General features: G+C 36.1%; 1 protein-coding gene across 1 annotated transcript in view; it reads right to left on the bottom strand.

Annotated features, from left to right (window-relative positions):
* Positions 1-17,021, bottom strand: part of LOC132911039 (diacylglycerol kinase 1) — a 151,045-nt gene that overhangs the window by 53,288 nt on the left and 80,736 nt on the right. The window contains exon 3 of the mRNA XM_060967368.1: positions 13,395-13,483. Within this exon, the coding sequence (XP_060823351.1) occupies positions 13,395-13,483 (89 nt within the window). The remainder of the gene's footprint in view (positions 1-13,394; positions 13,484-17,021) is intronic.

The raw sequence follows: 17,021 nt of genomic DNA, 5'->3' as shown, positions 1-17,021 counted from the left end.
GTTTCTGCTCGCGTATCTCTGTCATCTTGCTCGTTGTTAGGTCTCCACGTTGCTTCGTTTATCGAGCTCTTTCACTCGTTCGTTTATACGTATGTTTGATCTGTCGTCTATTTTAGGATTTCAGAGGATAGGTAGCAGCGACAAAATTCATAATTTGAAAAATTGTTAGTAGCATTGAATTGAAGTATCATCTATGACTTTTTAGAAGTCGAAACTCTAAACTCTGCATAGGAAATAAACTAAAATCTACAAAACGATAACAAGACCAATTTGCACGTACGGAATACCACTATGGGGGACAGCAGCGACGAGCCACATAAATAAACTATAGTCGCTACAATCGAAGATACTGAGAACAATAGCCAACGCCCCATGGTATGTCAGAAACGAGGATTTAAAAATACCAACGATCAAAGAAAAAATCGACAGGTACGCAGAAAAATACAAGGAAAGAACGGGGGCACATCCAAACCAGCTGGCTGCTGAAGCGAGCAAAACTCTCATAGAAAGAAAACTAAAAAGAGAACACCTCAATGATCTCGCTAAAATAATAAAACAGCCAAACTCGAAGATGGTATTCCGCTGGGGGTAGTCATCCACGTGTTATTTAGCAATTAAGTTAGAAAAATTAACTAAATTAACTAAATTAACTAAAATTAACTAAACAACTAAATTAATGTCCAGCTGGACAGATTGTAAAGTACAAATTATAAATAATAATAAAAAAATCTATGACTTTTTATTCAAACAGTAGGAACTTTGCTTCAGATAAATGGATTTAATTGATAGGATTTAAGTAACTGTTATACTACGCTTATTTACATACAACATTAACTATTATAATAATTATTACACTAAGCACTTGACCTTGGATAATTTATACAATTATGCCTAATATGGGCACTCTGTGAGTTCTCTACATAAACATCAATATTACATACCATTTCCTACACGTACTTCGTTCTTAGGAAAAAATACTGCGGGTATCATTCCTCTTTTGGATTCATTATTTATTTATATGTTTGTTTATCGTACGCTTGATTTATTCATATGTTCGACATGTTTATTCGCCTGCCGTATACGTTTGTTTACGTTTATGCGTAATATATCAGCTGGAAATTGATCGTTGCGTATCATCAATACGATACGAGCCTCTCAGAAGCCAAACTGATTAACTCCACTTTCTGTTAATTTACTTGTAGCGATCTTTTACGAATATGCATATTACGTGTGTTATTCCAAGCATTTTGTCTGCAATGAAGAAAGTTGACGATAGCCGATTAACACAAAGCATTAAAGATAAACGGTGAAATACTTACGTGAGCCAGTGCAAGAACACGATTAATACTCGATTCTTAAGAAACACATGACACTTCTATAAGTTCCACTATTATACCAAAATTACATAAATAATAGGAAATTGATTCAGGTAAATTAAAAAAATAGTGTCTCTGTTACATCATCATTTTCTTTTATCCTTCAATTTATGCAGTTGTATTACCTTCTAGATAGCTCACATACCGAAAGTGCTAATTGCTAGAGTGTACTTTCAGGGGAAAAAACAGCTTGGTTTCTCCAAAAACGACTACAATTAGTAGTTTTACAATTAGTGTCTTTCCTTTGGTAGAGGAACGTGGTCGCGGTGACAAAGCTGATTTGCCGCGTTCAACAGCATGAACGATTGTACGAGATGTAAGCTACTTTGCCAGCCAGTCGAGTTTCGATAGAGCTACTCGTATTTCCGTAGAGAATCATTATCGACGTGGAGGAGTGCCAGTCGATACTCGATGGGGCGTTTCTCTTGCATATCTGGCCGGCTAATGGCGGAAATATGCGATCAAACGGGCCAACACAAACGAACTACGCGAACAAGATCCTAAGTTCTTGCCTAATTGCGAGTTCTCGGCGAACATTCTTGTCCGAACGGGTAATCCGTCTGTGTATGGTTGAGTTTCTCTACTTCGAGTACCTTTTGCCGAGTCGATCGAGCAACCCGCTGTGCTCGTTCAAACGGTCACGAAGCCCCAACTAAATGCGAAATATTTGGATTATGTATCTGGAGTGGAAACTACGATCCGTGACGCAACATCATGGATGCAATATTTCTGCAAAGATTAACTGTGTGGATATAAAGGAATTACGAGTGACCAAATTTTTCATTTGATATAACAGTAGATAGTTAGATTCTGACACAGAAATTTTGTCCATACTGAAAACCGTTACACATGTTCATTTCTGTAGTTATTTATTTTTTTTTCATTTTCTCACTGGGCGTTAATTCTTTATAAATATGTAAAAAGTATTACATGGATCGAAAGGAGATTCGTTATTCTACCGATTAACTGTTTTAACGAGCCCGCGTTGGTCCATTTTTAAAGCAATCACTAATATATTTTCTTGATAGTGTAAGAAAATGTGAAGCTCGAAGGCCTGGGGCGGCCGCCTGTGCTTCGTCATCTTCTGCTATGGGAAAGAGGAGCCGTCAAACACTTGAGGGTGTCATAAATTAACATAAATTAACATAATTAATTAACATAAATTTGACTGCTATGGCGAAATCACATGTTTCGCTCAGGACGCCAGGAGTATTTTTATTATTCAAAGCATATAATGGCAAAATAATAATAAATTGACGATGTAAGACAACATTTTTCCCCAATGGACCGTTTATCTTATTGGTGGTCACGGCTGACCATCGTGGCGCCTTGGAAACAGTTGATAGCGACATATTGTAACAAGGCTTCGTTTATTTCAACAAACCATTCGCATTCGTTATTTCGTCGTAAGCAAAACGTCCAGAATATATTATCGAAACGTGTAGAAGATATTAGTAAACAGTATTTGCTCATTCTACGTATAATAGTAAGGTGGAGAGACAAGCGTGACGTTTTTATGATTTCGACGAAACATTCGACTGAAATGGTAGAGATCCGCAAAAAGAATTATGTTTGTGATAAACCAATGGTAGTGGCAGATCACAACAGAGGAAAATGTGCTGTAGATTTATCGCATCAAACGATAGCATATTCTACACCGCATGGAAGAAACCTCAAGTGGTATACAAAATTAGCTTTAGAGTTATTGTTAAATACATCAATTTCAAACGCGATGATACTCTACAAACAAGCAACGAAAACCAAAATCAAGGTATCAGATTCTAGAATGGCACTCGCGATGCACTTTGCACAATGCCATTCACCAGAGCCGTCAAATATACTAATTCGACAAAGATCGCGACACGAAATGCAGAAGAAAGAAGGGCAAGCGTACCTGGCATGAAAATTTTGCAGAGAGTGCTATAAAAAAAATGTTAAACAGTCAGGATCAAAAATTGCTAAGAATCGGACCAAAAAGGCGACCACCTACTGTCCAGATTGTGTGGATGAGCCACATTTATGTTTAAGGTGTTTTAACACAGTGCATGGTTAAATGCAACATTTATTTTCATTTTTCTTATTGCTGTTCTAACAAAAGTGTTTAATTGTTCAATGGGGCACTTTTTATTTCAAAGTATCTTTTATTTATCGGTTATATTTAAAATAAACCCTAACTGTCAATTTTTACAATTGTAAGAAGTTCAAACACTCCGGTCATCAATGACCAACGTGGCAGTCAGCGTTAAGCCGTCATCCGCATGGTGTGTGGACTAGCGGTGCCGATGTCTTGCGATTGAGACGCCTGAAAACGCGAAGCTTAGAACGCTCGTAGCAATTGATTGCCTGGATTCCGTTTGCTTCGGTTTTAGCAAGAGATAGCGAAGCCACTTGAGGCTGTCGAACGCTATGCCCTGTTCCTCGCTAGCGCACAGGTTAGCGCGCTTTGACCTTCTTTGCGGCTGCGATGCCGAGGGTACTCGATTATTCTTTGTACAATTGGTAGCGCGGACGAAGGTCAAAGTAAAAGCACGCGAGTTCGAATTTACAGAACGTGGTGTAAACATGACTGTCTTGAACTCGTTGTTAGTAATTTCTTACAGCGAGATGTTTTCGCTATTCCAGAAACTGTTTTGAAGTGTAAACTTCGTGGTATGTAAACTGTGGAAAATATTGAGGTCTCTGCCTGTCTCATGCTTGGAAAAATTGGACTCGTTACTAAGTAAAAGCATGTTAGTCTTTTGCATGTACTATCGAAATTTGTAATATTTCATAGAAATTTTATAAATTTGCAATGGTGAATTTGCAAGCATTTTCAATAATTTTGGAACTTTTTAGTGATCTTTTAACGTACAGGCTGGATCAGCTAAATGCAGTCGCCTAGATATCTGCATCATTTGTTGTCGTATAAAAAACTTTGCAAGAGAAAGTTGTACTATTTCAAGGAGCACGTGTAATACTGCAAATAAATCTTCTTTATGATTATTTTTTTATGAGATCTCGAAGTTACCGATATTTTTTTATTGATAATCCTATGTTTATTTTTGGATATTTGTGAAGAGCGTGAAAAAGAGTTTAAAGATCTACTGGAACATTCGAATCATTGTTCCCAGATATTTACGTCTGAATGCATTCAAATTTTACGCGATAGCTCGATGCACGCGGCATTTCTCGGATTACGCAGCGCACTGATTCTTCACGTTCGTATCCAAACATAAACATTAATTCCTATTGCAAGCGAATAGGCAGTAGATCATCTACAAAAAATATCATTAATCTCGAGGCCTCGTAAAAAAATAATCAAAAAAGCTATTTCTAGTATTACATGTACCATACGAAGCAGTGTAACTTTGAAACTTTTTTATGCGACAACAAATAATGCAAATATTTAGATGATCTCACTTAGTCGACCCACCCTGTATATGGACAAAAATTCCTATTCTGTTTTACGCTGTATTTTCTATTCCTCTCATTTCCCTTTTTTTCTTTTTTTTTTTTTTTTTTTTTTGAACAAGTTTTGTACCATAGCGCCAGTAATTCTAATATTAATTAAAAACCATTAAAAATATTTTCAAGCTTCGAAATAAATCGTCCGAAAGATGATGGATTTTCTTCTATTTACCATAATAATTTTATTTCGCTAAGTAATTAATTCCGCTTGATGATTCTAATCAGGATTTCTTGAATTAACGTCAGATTCACGGACAGTGAGATTTGCTCCGGAAATCTCGATTCATGGGTAAATCTGTATACAGTGCAAATTGAACTTCTTAATGCATACTATTGGTGGTGAATATCCTAATTCTAGCGTGCATAATTAATAGCATATATTAGAGGAAGAGGCGTGACAGAGCAAATTGAATTCTCTCAGTAGTGGGCAAAGTGGAGATTTGAGGTCGATCGTGACCGACACGGAATAGTTAACCATGTCTGGCATGTTCAATTATAACTCACGACTAGTGATCCGGCAGAAAGGACGAAAGCATCCTGCCATGTTACTAACAGCGCATCTCTATGTCTCTCCTTCTGTCTCTGGTGTTTCGTACAGGAATTTATACGAATACTGTTCTTCCTTTAAATGAAACCTTTGAGAATTAACTCGTGTTTTACAGCAGAATTTAATTATTTATCGATTGCTATCCCAGCGTTACAAGTTCGTAAATAATTAAAAATACAATTTAATATAAAATAACATAATTTGAAAAATATTTGCTCCTAGAGAATATTTTTTTTTATTTTATTTTATTTTGTTTTTTACAATTTGTCCTGAAGGACATTTGGTAAAGTGTTATATCTCATTGGTAAATAAAAAAATAAAATAAAATAAATATAGCATGTGGGTGGCTACCCCCAGCGGGGTGCCAGCTTTCCTAGAGAATATGTTCAATTTTTTAAATCTCCTTTTTTAAATCTAGGGTGTCTGGATGATCATTTTATAACTGATGTACAACCAGGAAGTATGTGATTCTAGGTGAAAATATAATAAATCGAAAACATAATTTTTTCATACGAAACTTTGTTTTCCAAGAGATTATTTTTTAATATTCAGTGAAGAATAGTAAAGAATGAAATACAAGTTACAATTATATAGAGCTCTAAAAGAAAAACGCAATCAAATTTTTATTTAAATAAGGTAAATTCTTTTGCCAACATCGTATCTTGTAAGGAACATTTGTTAAACGAAGACTAATAGAATCTGTAGCGACGTGATTTGTTTGGAACTATACACTTTACGGTCCTATGTAAACGAAGATTAATTTCAATAAATTGTTTCAAGTTTCCGTACAACTCGAGTGTCTTATAAAGAGATTAATTACTCAAAATCATTTTCTACCATCTTTGTCTCTCTTTGTCTTGAATTGAGTGATTATCGGCGAACAAGAAGGTTCGAATTACATCGTTGATCGCTTAGTTAGTTCAACTGGATGTTATTTCCTCTGAGGCCAAGATGGTCCTGATGGACCTCTTTCTCACTCGACGAGTTTCGTGGATAAAAGCGAGCCAGTAATTTCGCTCGATCAAAGAATCTCCCTTGCTATTTATATCTATGTGTGTCATTCTGCAGTGTGCTTGTGCACATAATACAACGAAAACCACACAAATTCTTACGTGAAGCACACAAATCCTGTGCTAGGCGAATGAAAAATGCGAAAAGAGAGGACCGTTTAAGCAGACAGATTATCTTTGCATAACGGGAGAATAAACTCATCGATGGTGAAGTGGACGAGAAGAGAATTATCACTTGAACTTCCACACCAGCGAAATTGACTCGCTTTACAATTTTATTTTACAATTCCTACTTTATGATGAAATGACTTTTATAAATATGATGAATTTTATTTTGCTTTTTATGTATTCAAACTGAAAATAATTTTGTGCCAAGGCTACTTATACTAATACCAGCCAAGGTGTAAAAGGGTCCTGCAATAATTTTATCGAATTAACCAGTTTCCTCGTTTTCTACAATTTGCTACACATTTTTTAAATTTTTAACGCGTATCATTCGATATGATGATACCAGTTATCAGGAAAATTCCCGATCGATCGCCAGATCGCTAGATGCTAACGCTAGAAGTACCACAGCAGTCAAAACGACTGGTTCTGCAATTTTATAAATGTATCAACCCTCGTTTAAGGATTATAATCCCAGATGGATTAATAATACCAAAAATATACTACTTAACATGGAATTCCTTCCGTAAGAAAGTGATAAATCAATAAATATGTTGGAGATGAAAGGACACCGGGTCTCCTCTTTGGATCCTTAGGAGAACTTGCAACAATTTAATATTAAATAATCCGATTGTATTTGTTCGAGAGACAGTCTTTATCCTAACAGTCCGTAAATCTGTCACCTACTACGGGAAGATCTGCTTCTCTCACGAACGACGCTTCCCGCTAGCAACTTTCTCTCAAGGGCGGCTAGCATCTTTTTCTAACCACCAACATAGAAATTAACCAATTAACAGCAACGTCCATTTCCCTCACTTTCCGAACGAGGGTTGTCCTCGACGAATCCGATGATCTCGTGCCCCGAGACACACCCCATCATGCGATAATGAGCTTGGGCTCGAGGCGACAACTAGTTGCCAAACGTAGCCGCGGTCGCGGGATGAACGTTTTACCTGACAGAGGTATAGAATTGTATAGCTCTGCTTAAAAAGAAATAGTTGTACCGACACCTAACAGTGAACATTCCAACGGTCTCCGCCCCGTGGCTCGCCACACACAGACATTCTTCGGGCAAGATGATTGCCAGATGTCGATGCATCGTTTCCAGTATATGTTCAGCTAGCCTGAGGACCCGCTATAAATCTTAGGATTTGGTTAATTAAGGTCTTTCAAATTGACAAACAGTCTTTATCCTAACAGTCCGTAAATCTGTCACCTACTACGGGAAGACCTGCTTCTCTCACGAACGACGCTTCTCGCTAGCAACTTTCTCTCAAGGGCGGCTAGCATCTTTTTCTAACCACCAACATAGAAATTAACCAATTAACAGCAACGTCCATTTCCCTCACTTTCCGAATGAGGGTTGTCCTCGACGAATCCGATGATCTCGTGCCCTGAGACACACCCCATCGTAGTTTTCCTCTGCAGCATCACCGTGACGGAGAGACACATTCTCGTGCGATACTTGACGTTTTTAACCACGAATCATAGACTTTGGAAGAAAGTCTAATTAGCGTCTAATCACCGCGGTTACTTGTCGATTCTGTAATACACTTATGCTAATCAATATTACCTCGATTGTGTAACTACGATGGCCAATTCCTGTGAAGATTCATTACACGCCCTTACCCTTAATCATAACGTTAACGCGACAAATATAAAAATATTCTATTATGTATTTTTTAAAAACCAGTCATTTTCATTGGTTTTGGTAGAAATAGCTTCGTGTTAACTATCGGTAGTTGTAGTGTTAATTGATGAAAACGGATAAGAGAGGAGAAAGAAAAGAAGATGTCGATATGAAGGAATCTCTTGCGTAATATTTGCTCAGGGTGCTGACGACGTAATCGTGAAAGGGAAATAAATATAGAAGTGTAAGCTAGCTCGATATAAAGGATCGTTATCCTGGTACCGGATAACGATGTATACTCGTCTTTCACGGCTTCCCCCGTGGTTGATGCGCCACTCGACAATCCATCAGTCAAGGAACATTATCAGCTATCGCTTCGACTACGATAACAACCCTTATTCTCATAGTTCTATCATTGCGTCCGAGACTGTCATCGTAAATCCCTTATAACCGATTATTATTAACGTTATGTCTTGACAAACATTGAAAACTATCCTCTGTTATAACTTTCGTCAATGGATATCAATGATATTATTTATGTTATTGGAATTTGGGAGTAAACGTGACTAGTTCATTTTGTTGGTTTCTTAGCTTTGATCTAAAGTGGTGTCAAAGATATTTAACTAAAAGTAAACCGTTTCTTAAGTTCAAAGATATGGCAAGTTGCAAATGATAATAGCGTAGATCAGGATTTTGAGAATTTGAATTATGTCATCTATGTTTTCACAAGTAATTAATTTATTTTCGTATTTTATGAAAAATCGCAGTGGACGTGGATATATTTATAGTATTAACGACATTTAGAATCTCAATGTAATTATATCATGATTTATAATATTTTTATAATCATTATAACAAGCCGAATATCATAAAAATATGATGATTTTTTTAATTCTTTTCATACAGATGAATTAGCTAATTTACTTGCTCTGAAGTTCTCCACGTGTTGATTATGTTAATTTCATTGTCCACGGCTGAATATTTCACGTAGCGCGGTGGTTGAATTCCAGACGACAGTCGAGAGTTTAAAGTTACGTTGCCACTGAGGCTCAGATATCAAATTCCTGAATAAAAAGATACAAGCAAAGAGTGACAAGTTGTTTAGCAAACATTGACGATTTAACATGTAGCAACAAAATGGTAACATCGTGACATTTTTCTGTTGCGCGTTTACCTTGGAGCAACGGGCTAATTATTGGTCAGAGTAGAAACATTCGCTTTGAAAGCGAAATGTCTACGGAATCTAGCGTAACCTTAGCAGCTAAGATCAGCGGAGTGAATTTTTAACGAAACTATTCGAAGATCACGAAGGAAGACTCGATGAGTCATATTTTTCGTGTCTTATAGAGGAGTAGATAATTTTAAAATTCAATGCGCTGTCAAAGTTGCCTTTCCGTTGACGTAAGATTAATTGTGTTGATTTTTGTTTCAAAACTTTGTGGATTTAATAAGTAGATACAACAGAGTATTTACTAATAATTAATTCAAAATATTTTTAAACAATTTAGACGAAGGTTTACACTTTTTTATTCCTATTTTTAACCGTTTGATAATGCGTAAGGTGTTGCCAGATTTTTGTCTTTCTTTTACCTATATAAAATGGAAAAGTGGAAAAACAGCTATTGTACAAGCAAATTCACAGACATTTGCAATCATTTTCTCTTCGAAACATAATACTTGTTTCGTTCACTCGCGGAGAGACGCGATCGCGAGGAAGCACGTCAACGGGAGTCGTAAATTCCCGTTACGCTGCGAAATGTCCGATCCCCTATTTCGGTTAGGATAACAGAGGTAATTAAACTGATTATGACACTGATATAACAAGTTATTAGTTCCAGTTTATTATAACAGCTGATGTACAAACTAAATATGAGTTGATGGAGAGTAATTGTAATTTCTAAGTTCGAGTGGAATAACGCAAGTTGGAACGGTAAAAGGTCGAAAACGGAAGAGCAACTGACTCTCTATGAAAATGATGCTGCGGAGGAAAACTTGCGATGGGTGGATCCAAGGACACGAGACGAGCTGATTCGTTAAAGACAAGGTTTCGCTATGAGAGTGAGGGAAATAGGCTTCGTTGGTAATTGGTTAATTTTCGAGGTTGCTGGGTGAGGAAGAGGCTAACTGTCCCTGAAAGAAGGTGGCGAGTGGGAAGCATCATACGTGAGAAAACTAACTTTCCCCAATCTTCCCGTAGTAAACGATAAACTGTTAAAAAATGAATTACTAAAGAGACGTTTGTTCGGTCTGAAGGACCTTAGCTAGAATTCGCTAAGAGTTATGATGGATCCTTAAGGCTATTGAGGGTACGCCGTGAGGATGTGCGGACATCTGATTGCCAGTCTGCCCGCGATATGTGGCCTGGTCTAGGTAGAGAGTCGGCCGACGTAACAATACTGGATTTCGAAAATTGCACATTCGTTCATTTTAGATTTCGAAATTCGCACTCATTGTTGTATCGATCGAGTGTTTAAAGAATTCTCAGAATATAAAGGATTACAAAATTTAGATCTTCGAATAAACGAATAGTCACTCTTTTGATCTAAGTTGAACTAACAATGAATTTCCTAAACAATGATGATTTATCTACATATAGCCACCATACAGCTAATATAGTAAAATGTATGAAATTTATTCCCAGATATGGTACAGTATATTGCATATTATTCACTGACATGTGCTAAGCTATACGCGTCTAAAACGAAGCAACATATAAAGCTGGCGGATAAGGTATAATCGTTACCTTTGATGGAAAATCTCGTGGCCATAAAAGGTAAAGTCACCGGTCTTGCTGTGACTTGATGCCACATTTCATAGAGTACAACCGCTTTTAATACAACGACACATATGCAATCGATATAACTGTATATGTGAACTACACGCAAAGGGTTAGAACGTGTTAGTATGCATCGAGGAAACACGCGTCCCATAAAATCTGAAACTATTCCTGTAGCTATTACAGTGGGAATATGTCTGGGTCTACGGGAACAGGTGCGAGTTATTGCGAGTTTATACCGCACGATGTGCTTTACGTATATGTACTTGTGTTTTCGTACACACTGTTCACGTTTTCGCCCCCAAATCGACGCTATCACACTCGAACGTGCGTCGTTTGGTCCAACAGGGATCCAAATTCGTTTTATTTTTCCTATCGACAAGAGTGTTGACTCTTGATGATTAGTCAACCAAACGGTATTATTTTATCGACAGAACTTACTATACTATTAAAGTATAACTTATTCAAGTTATTTGTCCTAAGACTGCTCTCAAATTTCAGTGTGTTTTGCATTTCTTTACAAAATTATACGAAAGATATGTTATCAATAATCAAAGCAAAATAATTTTTCTCGCTTCCCAAAGTTTGAAATTGAAGAATTTGGAAAGAAACTCGACTTAGAATTTTGTTCGATTAGAAAACTTTTCCCTCAAAACTCTACATATGAAGATAAAGGCAATTATTATTGTTAGCTAACATTTCTAATTGATAACAATATAAATATATTCTCAATCTTTTGCTTATATATATATTATGTCTGTAGCGACACGTGAGTTAGGATAATTCAAATCATGTTGTTTTGCCTCGGAGTATCAATATCGTTAGGATACACGTAATGTAAGAATAAATAAACTCCGCGCAAAACGATATCGCCGCTACGTGCAACGTCGAACAAAGACGAATTTGGATTTTAAGGAAGGGAGTTAGTTATCAACCAATTATCCAACAGTTATCGATCAGTATCTACGAGTATCTATCGAGCATTTATCGATCTTATTTTGCGACTTATACACTGCACGAGCGTCTCAGCGAATATTGTCTGTATACTAATTTATTTAATTATCATTTGAAATATATTCGACGGTTCAACAAAGAGCAATAAATCTCACGATCAAACATCCTCTACACAAGTCCTCTATATATCCAAAGAGAAAATAACCAGACAAATATACGAAGAATCAGAAATAAAATAATCGTTGCGTAATTATGTTCGAACGTGATTCAGAGACGTTTACTAGAGAATTGCAACGATTATTTGGTTACGCTATTATCCGCCTGCATTCTGATCGTTTTATTTCGCACGAATTCCGAGGTCGACGAAGCGGAGGCAAAATGCAGATTGCGAACGCATTATTTCGTGTATCGGTGGAAATTTAGTCGACACGCGACTACTTTCAACGACTGTACGAAAAAATGTAAAAAAAAAAGATTGTAATGAAATTACGTCGTGCTCTCGGAATTAAAGCTTTCAAGCACGCAGCGTATTACTCGACCGTTTGCCACTCTGCTCAATTTTCGTGCTATTGCGATGACGTTGATTCATCCAATTATTTTCTCTGTTTCTTTTTTAAAAACGCCCACGTTTTATGAATATCGTCCATCCTCCGGGAGAATTTCATTCACGCAACTAAGAATAGTAAAGCTAAAGATTAAGCTGGTCCGTATTTTGCTCGCGTGAAACTGACCAACGATTAACGAGAACCGCTTGACGTCTTCGACAACGTTTCTTCATTTTTCTCTATCATCGTTGGTCCTATTCTTCTTTATCCGGCGAGTATTTTATTCTCATGTTCAAATGACACCGCGATACTTTGGCGAATCGAAAGAATATTTTACAGGTAACGTAATTTTAAAAGCTTCGGTAGAAAAATTGATGTGATATGTAATATTATAAGTTGTGGATAAAGAGAAACTCTAATAGAGAAATCTTTATGCCCCTATACATTACGCTGTTGTATACTTGTAAGACTTTGAGTGATTCACAATAGAATTCTTTAGGCGAATATTGATGCTATGCATAGTTTCTTGCACTCATCGAAGAAAATGCACTTTCCCACTGCTAATGAATCCTTCGCAATATTTCACATGTATTAGTTTGGTGTATATGAAATGTTCCATAATTATATTTAATAAATTATATTCGCTAAATTTTATTTATTGACTATTAATCATATTTGCTATAAATAACGTGAATACTTTGATGTTACTTTGATGTTTTAAAGGAACTACACGAATGGTTACGGATTTATTTGTAGGAGTAACATTTTCGCGTGAATTAACTCAAAATAATTCTCCTACATGGTAATTTCATTTTCCATTCAAATTGGTGAAATCAGGAAGAAACGAAGATTATAACAAATATTAAAGAACGAGAGTAAATTTCAAATTGAAGGAGAAGACTGGTTCAATGGTATAATTAATAGATAATTTCGACTCAACTTACACCATCTGGATGATATTTTGGCGCACCGCTGGGCGTTGTGTTTGATCCGCAGAATTCGGTGAGGACATCCTGTAGCTTTCGCGCAGAATCTGAAACAATGAAGTTAAAAGCAACTGTGACTTGCCGTACGCAGTACCGGTGGCTTCCTGTTTACCGGAACAGAAAATACAATTTCGAGAGTAGCAATGCAATGGCTGAAGCGCATTGTGTTCTCTGCTTAGAATCTACAATGAGATTACGTTCGATCTCGTACCTACGAAAATTTTACAATTTTACACATTTAATAAAAAAAAAAAAAAAAAGAAATCGCCACCCTATTAAACAACAATAATAATTAATACCTAACGATAACGATAACTAAACTTTGGCTTATGAAATTTCAAAAGGTACACGTTTTGTCAGTCGCGAATTAACGAAACGATCCAACTTCCTGATCAAAACACACGCTGCTTGTAGCTTCAAAAATAGCTAAACTACTTGCTTGTTCGTATAGCGTATAATCAGCGTATAGTCAGTGGCACTGATCGACACTGATCTCTAACGATAAATAAGGGATACTTTCCTGCTTTCCTTCGTCTTGAAACTGATATCACTTTTTAATTTCACGCGATATCTTTTACGATATTTCTTCTACACAACCTCATTTTTTCGCCTGTTTCTCTACTATTGACTGATAACGATAACGACAAGGACAGAGAGTATCCTGCAATACTCAGGTGCAATTATGTCAGTGGATATCGTACTGCTGTAAATGATGTAGGTATTTGTTTATGAATATTTACAGCAAGTGCAGCGTATTTGGAATACCAGTTTGTTTAGGAAGAATAAACAATTACAGCAGAGGATGCCAAGAAAAAAGTGCGCGATGTCATAAAGAAAATAATAAAGTTTTATATTCCAAACTTTCAGTAATAATGGAAAACAAAAAGTATGTGAAAAAAGAGAAAATGATTTTGTTACGATGCAGGTAATTTGGAATAGCGGTATTGCAATTTCCCTTCGTTATAAATATAAAAATAAAAAACAAGTAAATAATAAAATTATTTTCTCTTAGGATCTGATCGAGTAGAAAATTCACAGCATAGGAATAATTATCTTAGATAAATATCAATCTCATGTTTTAAAATTTGTTTGTATTAGACGTGCAATTTTCCGCAGTCGTAACATATTTAATACAATGCAGCCACATTTCACTCATGAAGCACTGCAACCGCGTTTCTCCTCTCTTGCCTTCGCTGTAATTCACGTTGTAAAAGAGATACATAGCATCTTTCTCGGTAAGTTTATCTTCTGTATTCTGAATTAACAATATTACATAAAAATCTGAAATTCCTCGTCACATTTTCTTTCCACGAAATATTCTCAAAATTTACATGAAACCATAGAATATACAAACGAGTAGATTAAATGACTTTAGTACAAAGTTCTGACATATTCTTATTCGCAAATTGATATTCTTTCAGCAAGAATACAACAGAAATATGCAAATAGAATCGAAAATTTCAAAATTACGGTTCGTTTACAAATATCACTGATTCACAGGTCATTCGCCCTTATTATTTCTGATGTTATAGATCAGATGACGTTACTGGCTTTTTAGATACTTTGGTATTCCCATAAAAGATACAACTTAGAAAAAAACGAAGCTGGCACCCCGCTGGGGGTAGCCACCCACATGCTATATTTATTTTTATTTTATTTTTTTTTCACCAATAAGATATAACACTTTACCAAATGTCCTTCAGGACAAATTGTAAAAAAAAACCAAAATAAAATAAAACTTTGGTATTCCAGATTACCAATTGTTTCGTTCATTCGCGAGGAAGCACGTCAACGGGAGTCGTAAATTCCCAATCGACGTCACGAAATGATCCATCCCCTATTTCAGTTAGGAGAATAGAGGTAGTTAAATTGAATATGACACTGATATAACAAATTATAAGTTGCAGTTTATTCCAACAACTTTGTAATAAATATAGTTACACTGGTGCGTATGTATTAGTAAAGTAGGTGACTGATCTAAAGGTGGAAACCCGGTCAAAGGTGTTGACCGTTCGAAAGATGGAAAATCAGTGCCGTTCGGTGACGATGCTGTGGCGGAGGAAGCCTAAGGATGGGTGTGTCTAGCGCACGGAACCATCGGATTTGTTGATGGCAATTTTGGCTAGGAAAGTGAGAGCAATAGACGTTGCTTCTGATTGGGTAATAGACGGCTGGTGGACCAGGAAGGGTCTTAGGAAGTCGCTAATGAAGATACTGAACGTGAGAGAAACCCACTTTCCCGTATCTTCCCGTAGTATACAATAAACTATTCAGTGAAAGAATATTTGGTCGGTCTGAAGGACCTTAAATAGAAAATGCCTGGGATTTATGGAGGATACTTGAGACTACTGAGGGTACGCGGTAAGGATGTGAAGACATCTGGTTGCCATCCTGCCCGCGACATGTGGCCCGATCTAGACAGAGAATCGGCCGACGTAACACCAATAATTTCCAAATACGCTGCATATCCTGTTATTATTTCTGTATTCAGAGGTAGGATCGCAATAGCTATTATTTTATTCTTTGGATAAATCTATCACACCGTTCTACATAAAAGATATAACTTAGAAAAAACGAAGCTAGCACCCCGCTGGGGGTAGCCACCCACATGCTATATTTATTTTTATTTTATTTTTTTTTCTTCACCAACAAGATATAACACTTTACCAAATGTCCATAAGGACAAATTGTAAAATAACCAAAATAAAATAAAATAAAAAAAAAACACCGTTCTGAGCCGAAAAACCTTTATTGCACATTCTTACATGGACTAGGGATAAAAACAAAAGAACATTTTCAACCTATCGCTTGTACCTGGAACAATCTAGTTACTATTTAGTGTAACTAGCATATGAATGGAGAGCATGAGCTCGCGTTGACATTTTCAACACATCCTCTGTATAGTAGGTTTTTCTGTTAGAATTTAATCTTAAAGTTAAGATAAATAATCTGTGGAAGACACGATGTTTATGTTAAAATAAATAAAATAATATAATAGTTAATAATATATGTGGCATGCAGGGTGTTCGGTCTATCTGGGTACTGAGCGGATGGTTTCCTTGAGTGTGTGACACTAGCGTGCGGATCTGGACCAACTCACATTGCATTCCACACTTTGTACTTTAATATTCACAATATATTTTTTTTTTTATTTTATTTTGGTTTTTTTTACAATTTGTCCTGAAGGACATTTGATAAAGTGTTATATCTCATTGGTAAATAAAAAAAAAAAAATAAAATATAGCATGTGGGTGGCTACCCCCAGCGGGGTGCCAGCTTCGTGTTTTCTAAGTTATATCTTTTATGAATTCACAATATATATATATTTTCTACCTTACAATTTACCCATGCGTTTCTTTGTATCCAAATACACCCAATAACCTTAACAAATGTAAATACTAATTTCAATTATTTACTCGATAATTGATATATTATAAGGATATATAATAAATAAAAGTCAAATATATATCACTAGTAGCGGCTCGATTAAACTGTGTTACATAAAAATACCTACTTCCACTACCTATCCATTTATTTTTATTCCTGACTGTATATGTATACCAATATCTTCGACTATGCTTCTTA

This window comes from Bombus pascuorum, chromosome 9 (assembly GCF_905332965.1).
Source record: "Bombus pascuorum chromosome 9, iyBomPasc1.1, whole genome shotgun sequence".
In the NCBI taxonomy this organism is placed as follows: domain Eukaryota; kingdom Metazoa; phylum Arthropoda; class Insecta; order Hymenoptera; family Apidae; genus Bombus; species Bombus pascuorum.
This window is presented reverse-complemented; position numbering and strand designations above follow the sequence as displayed.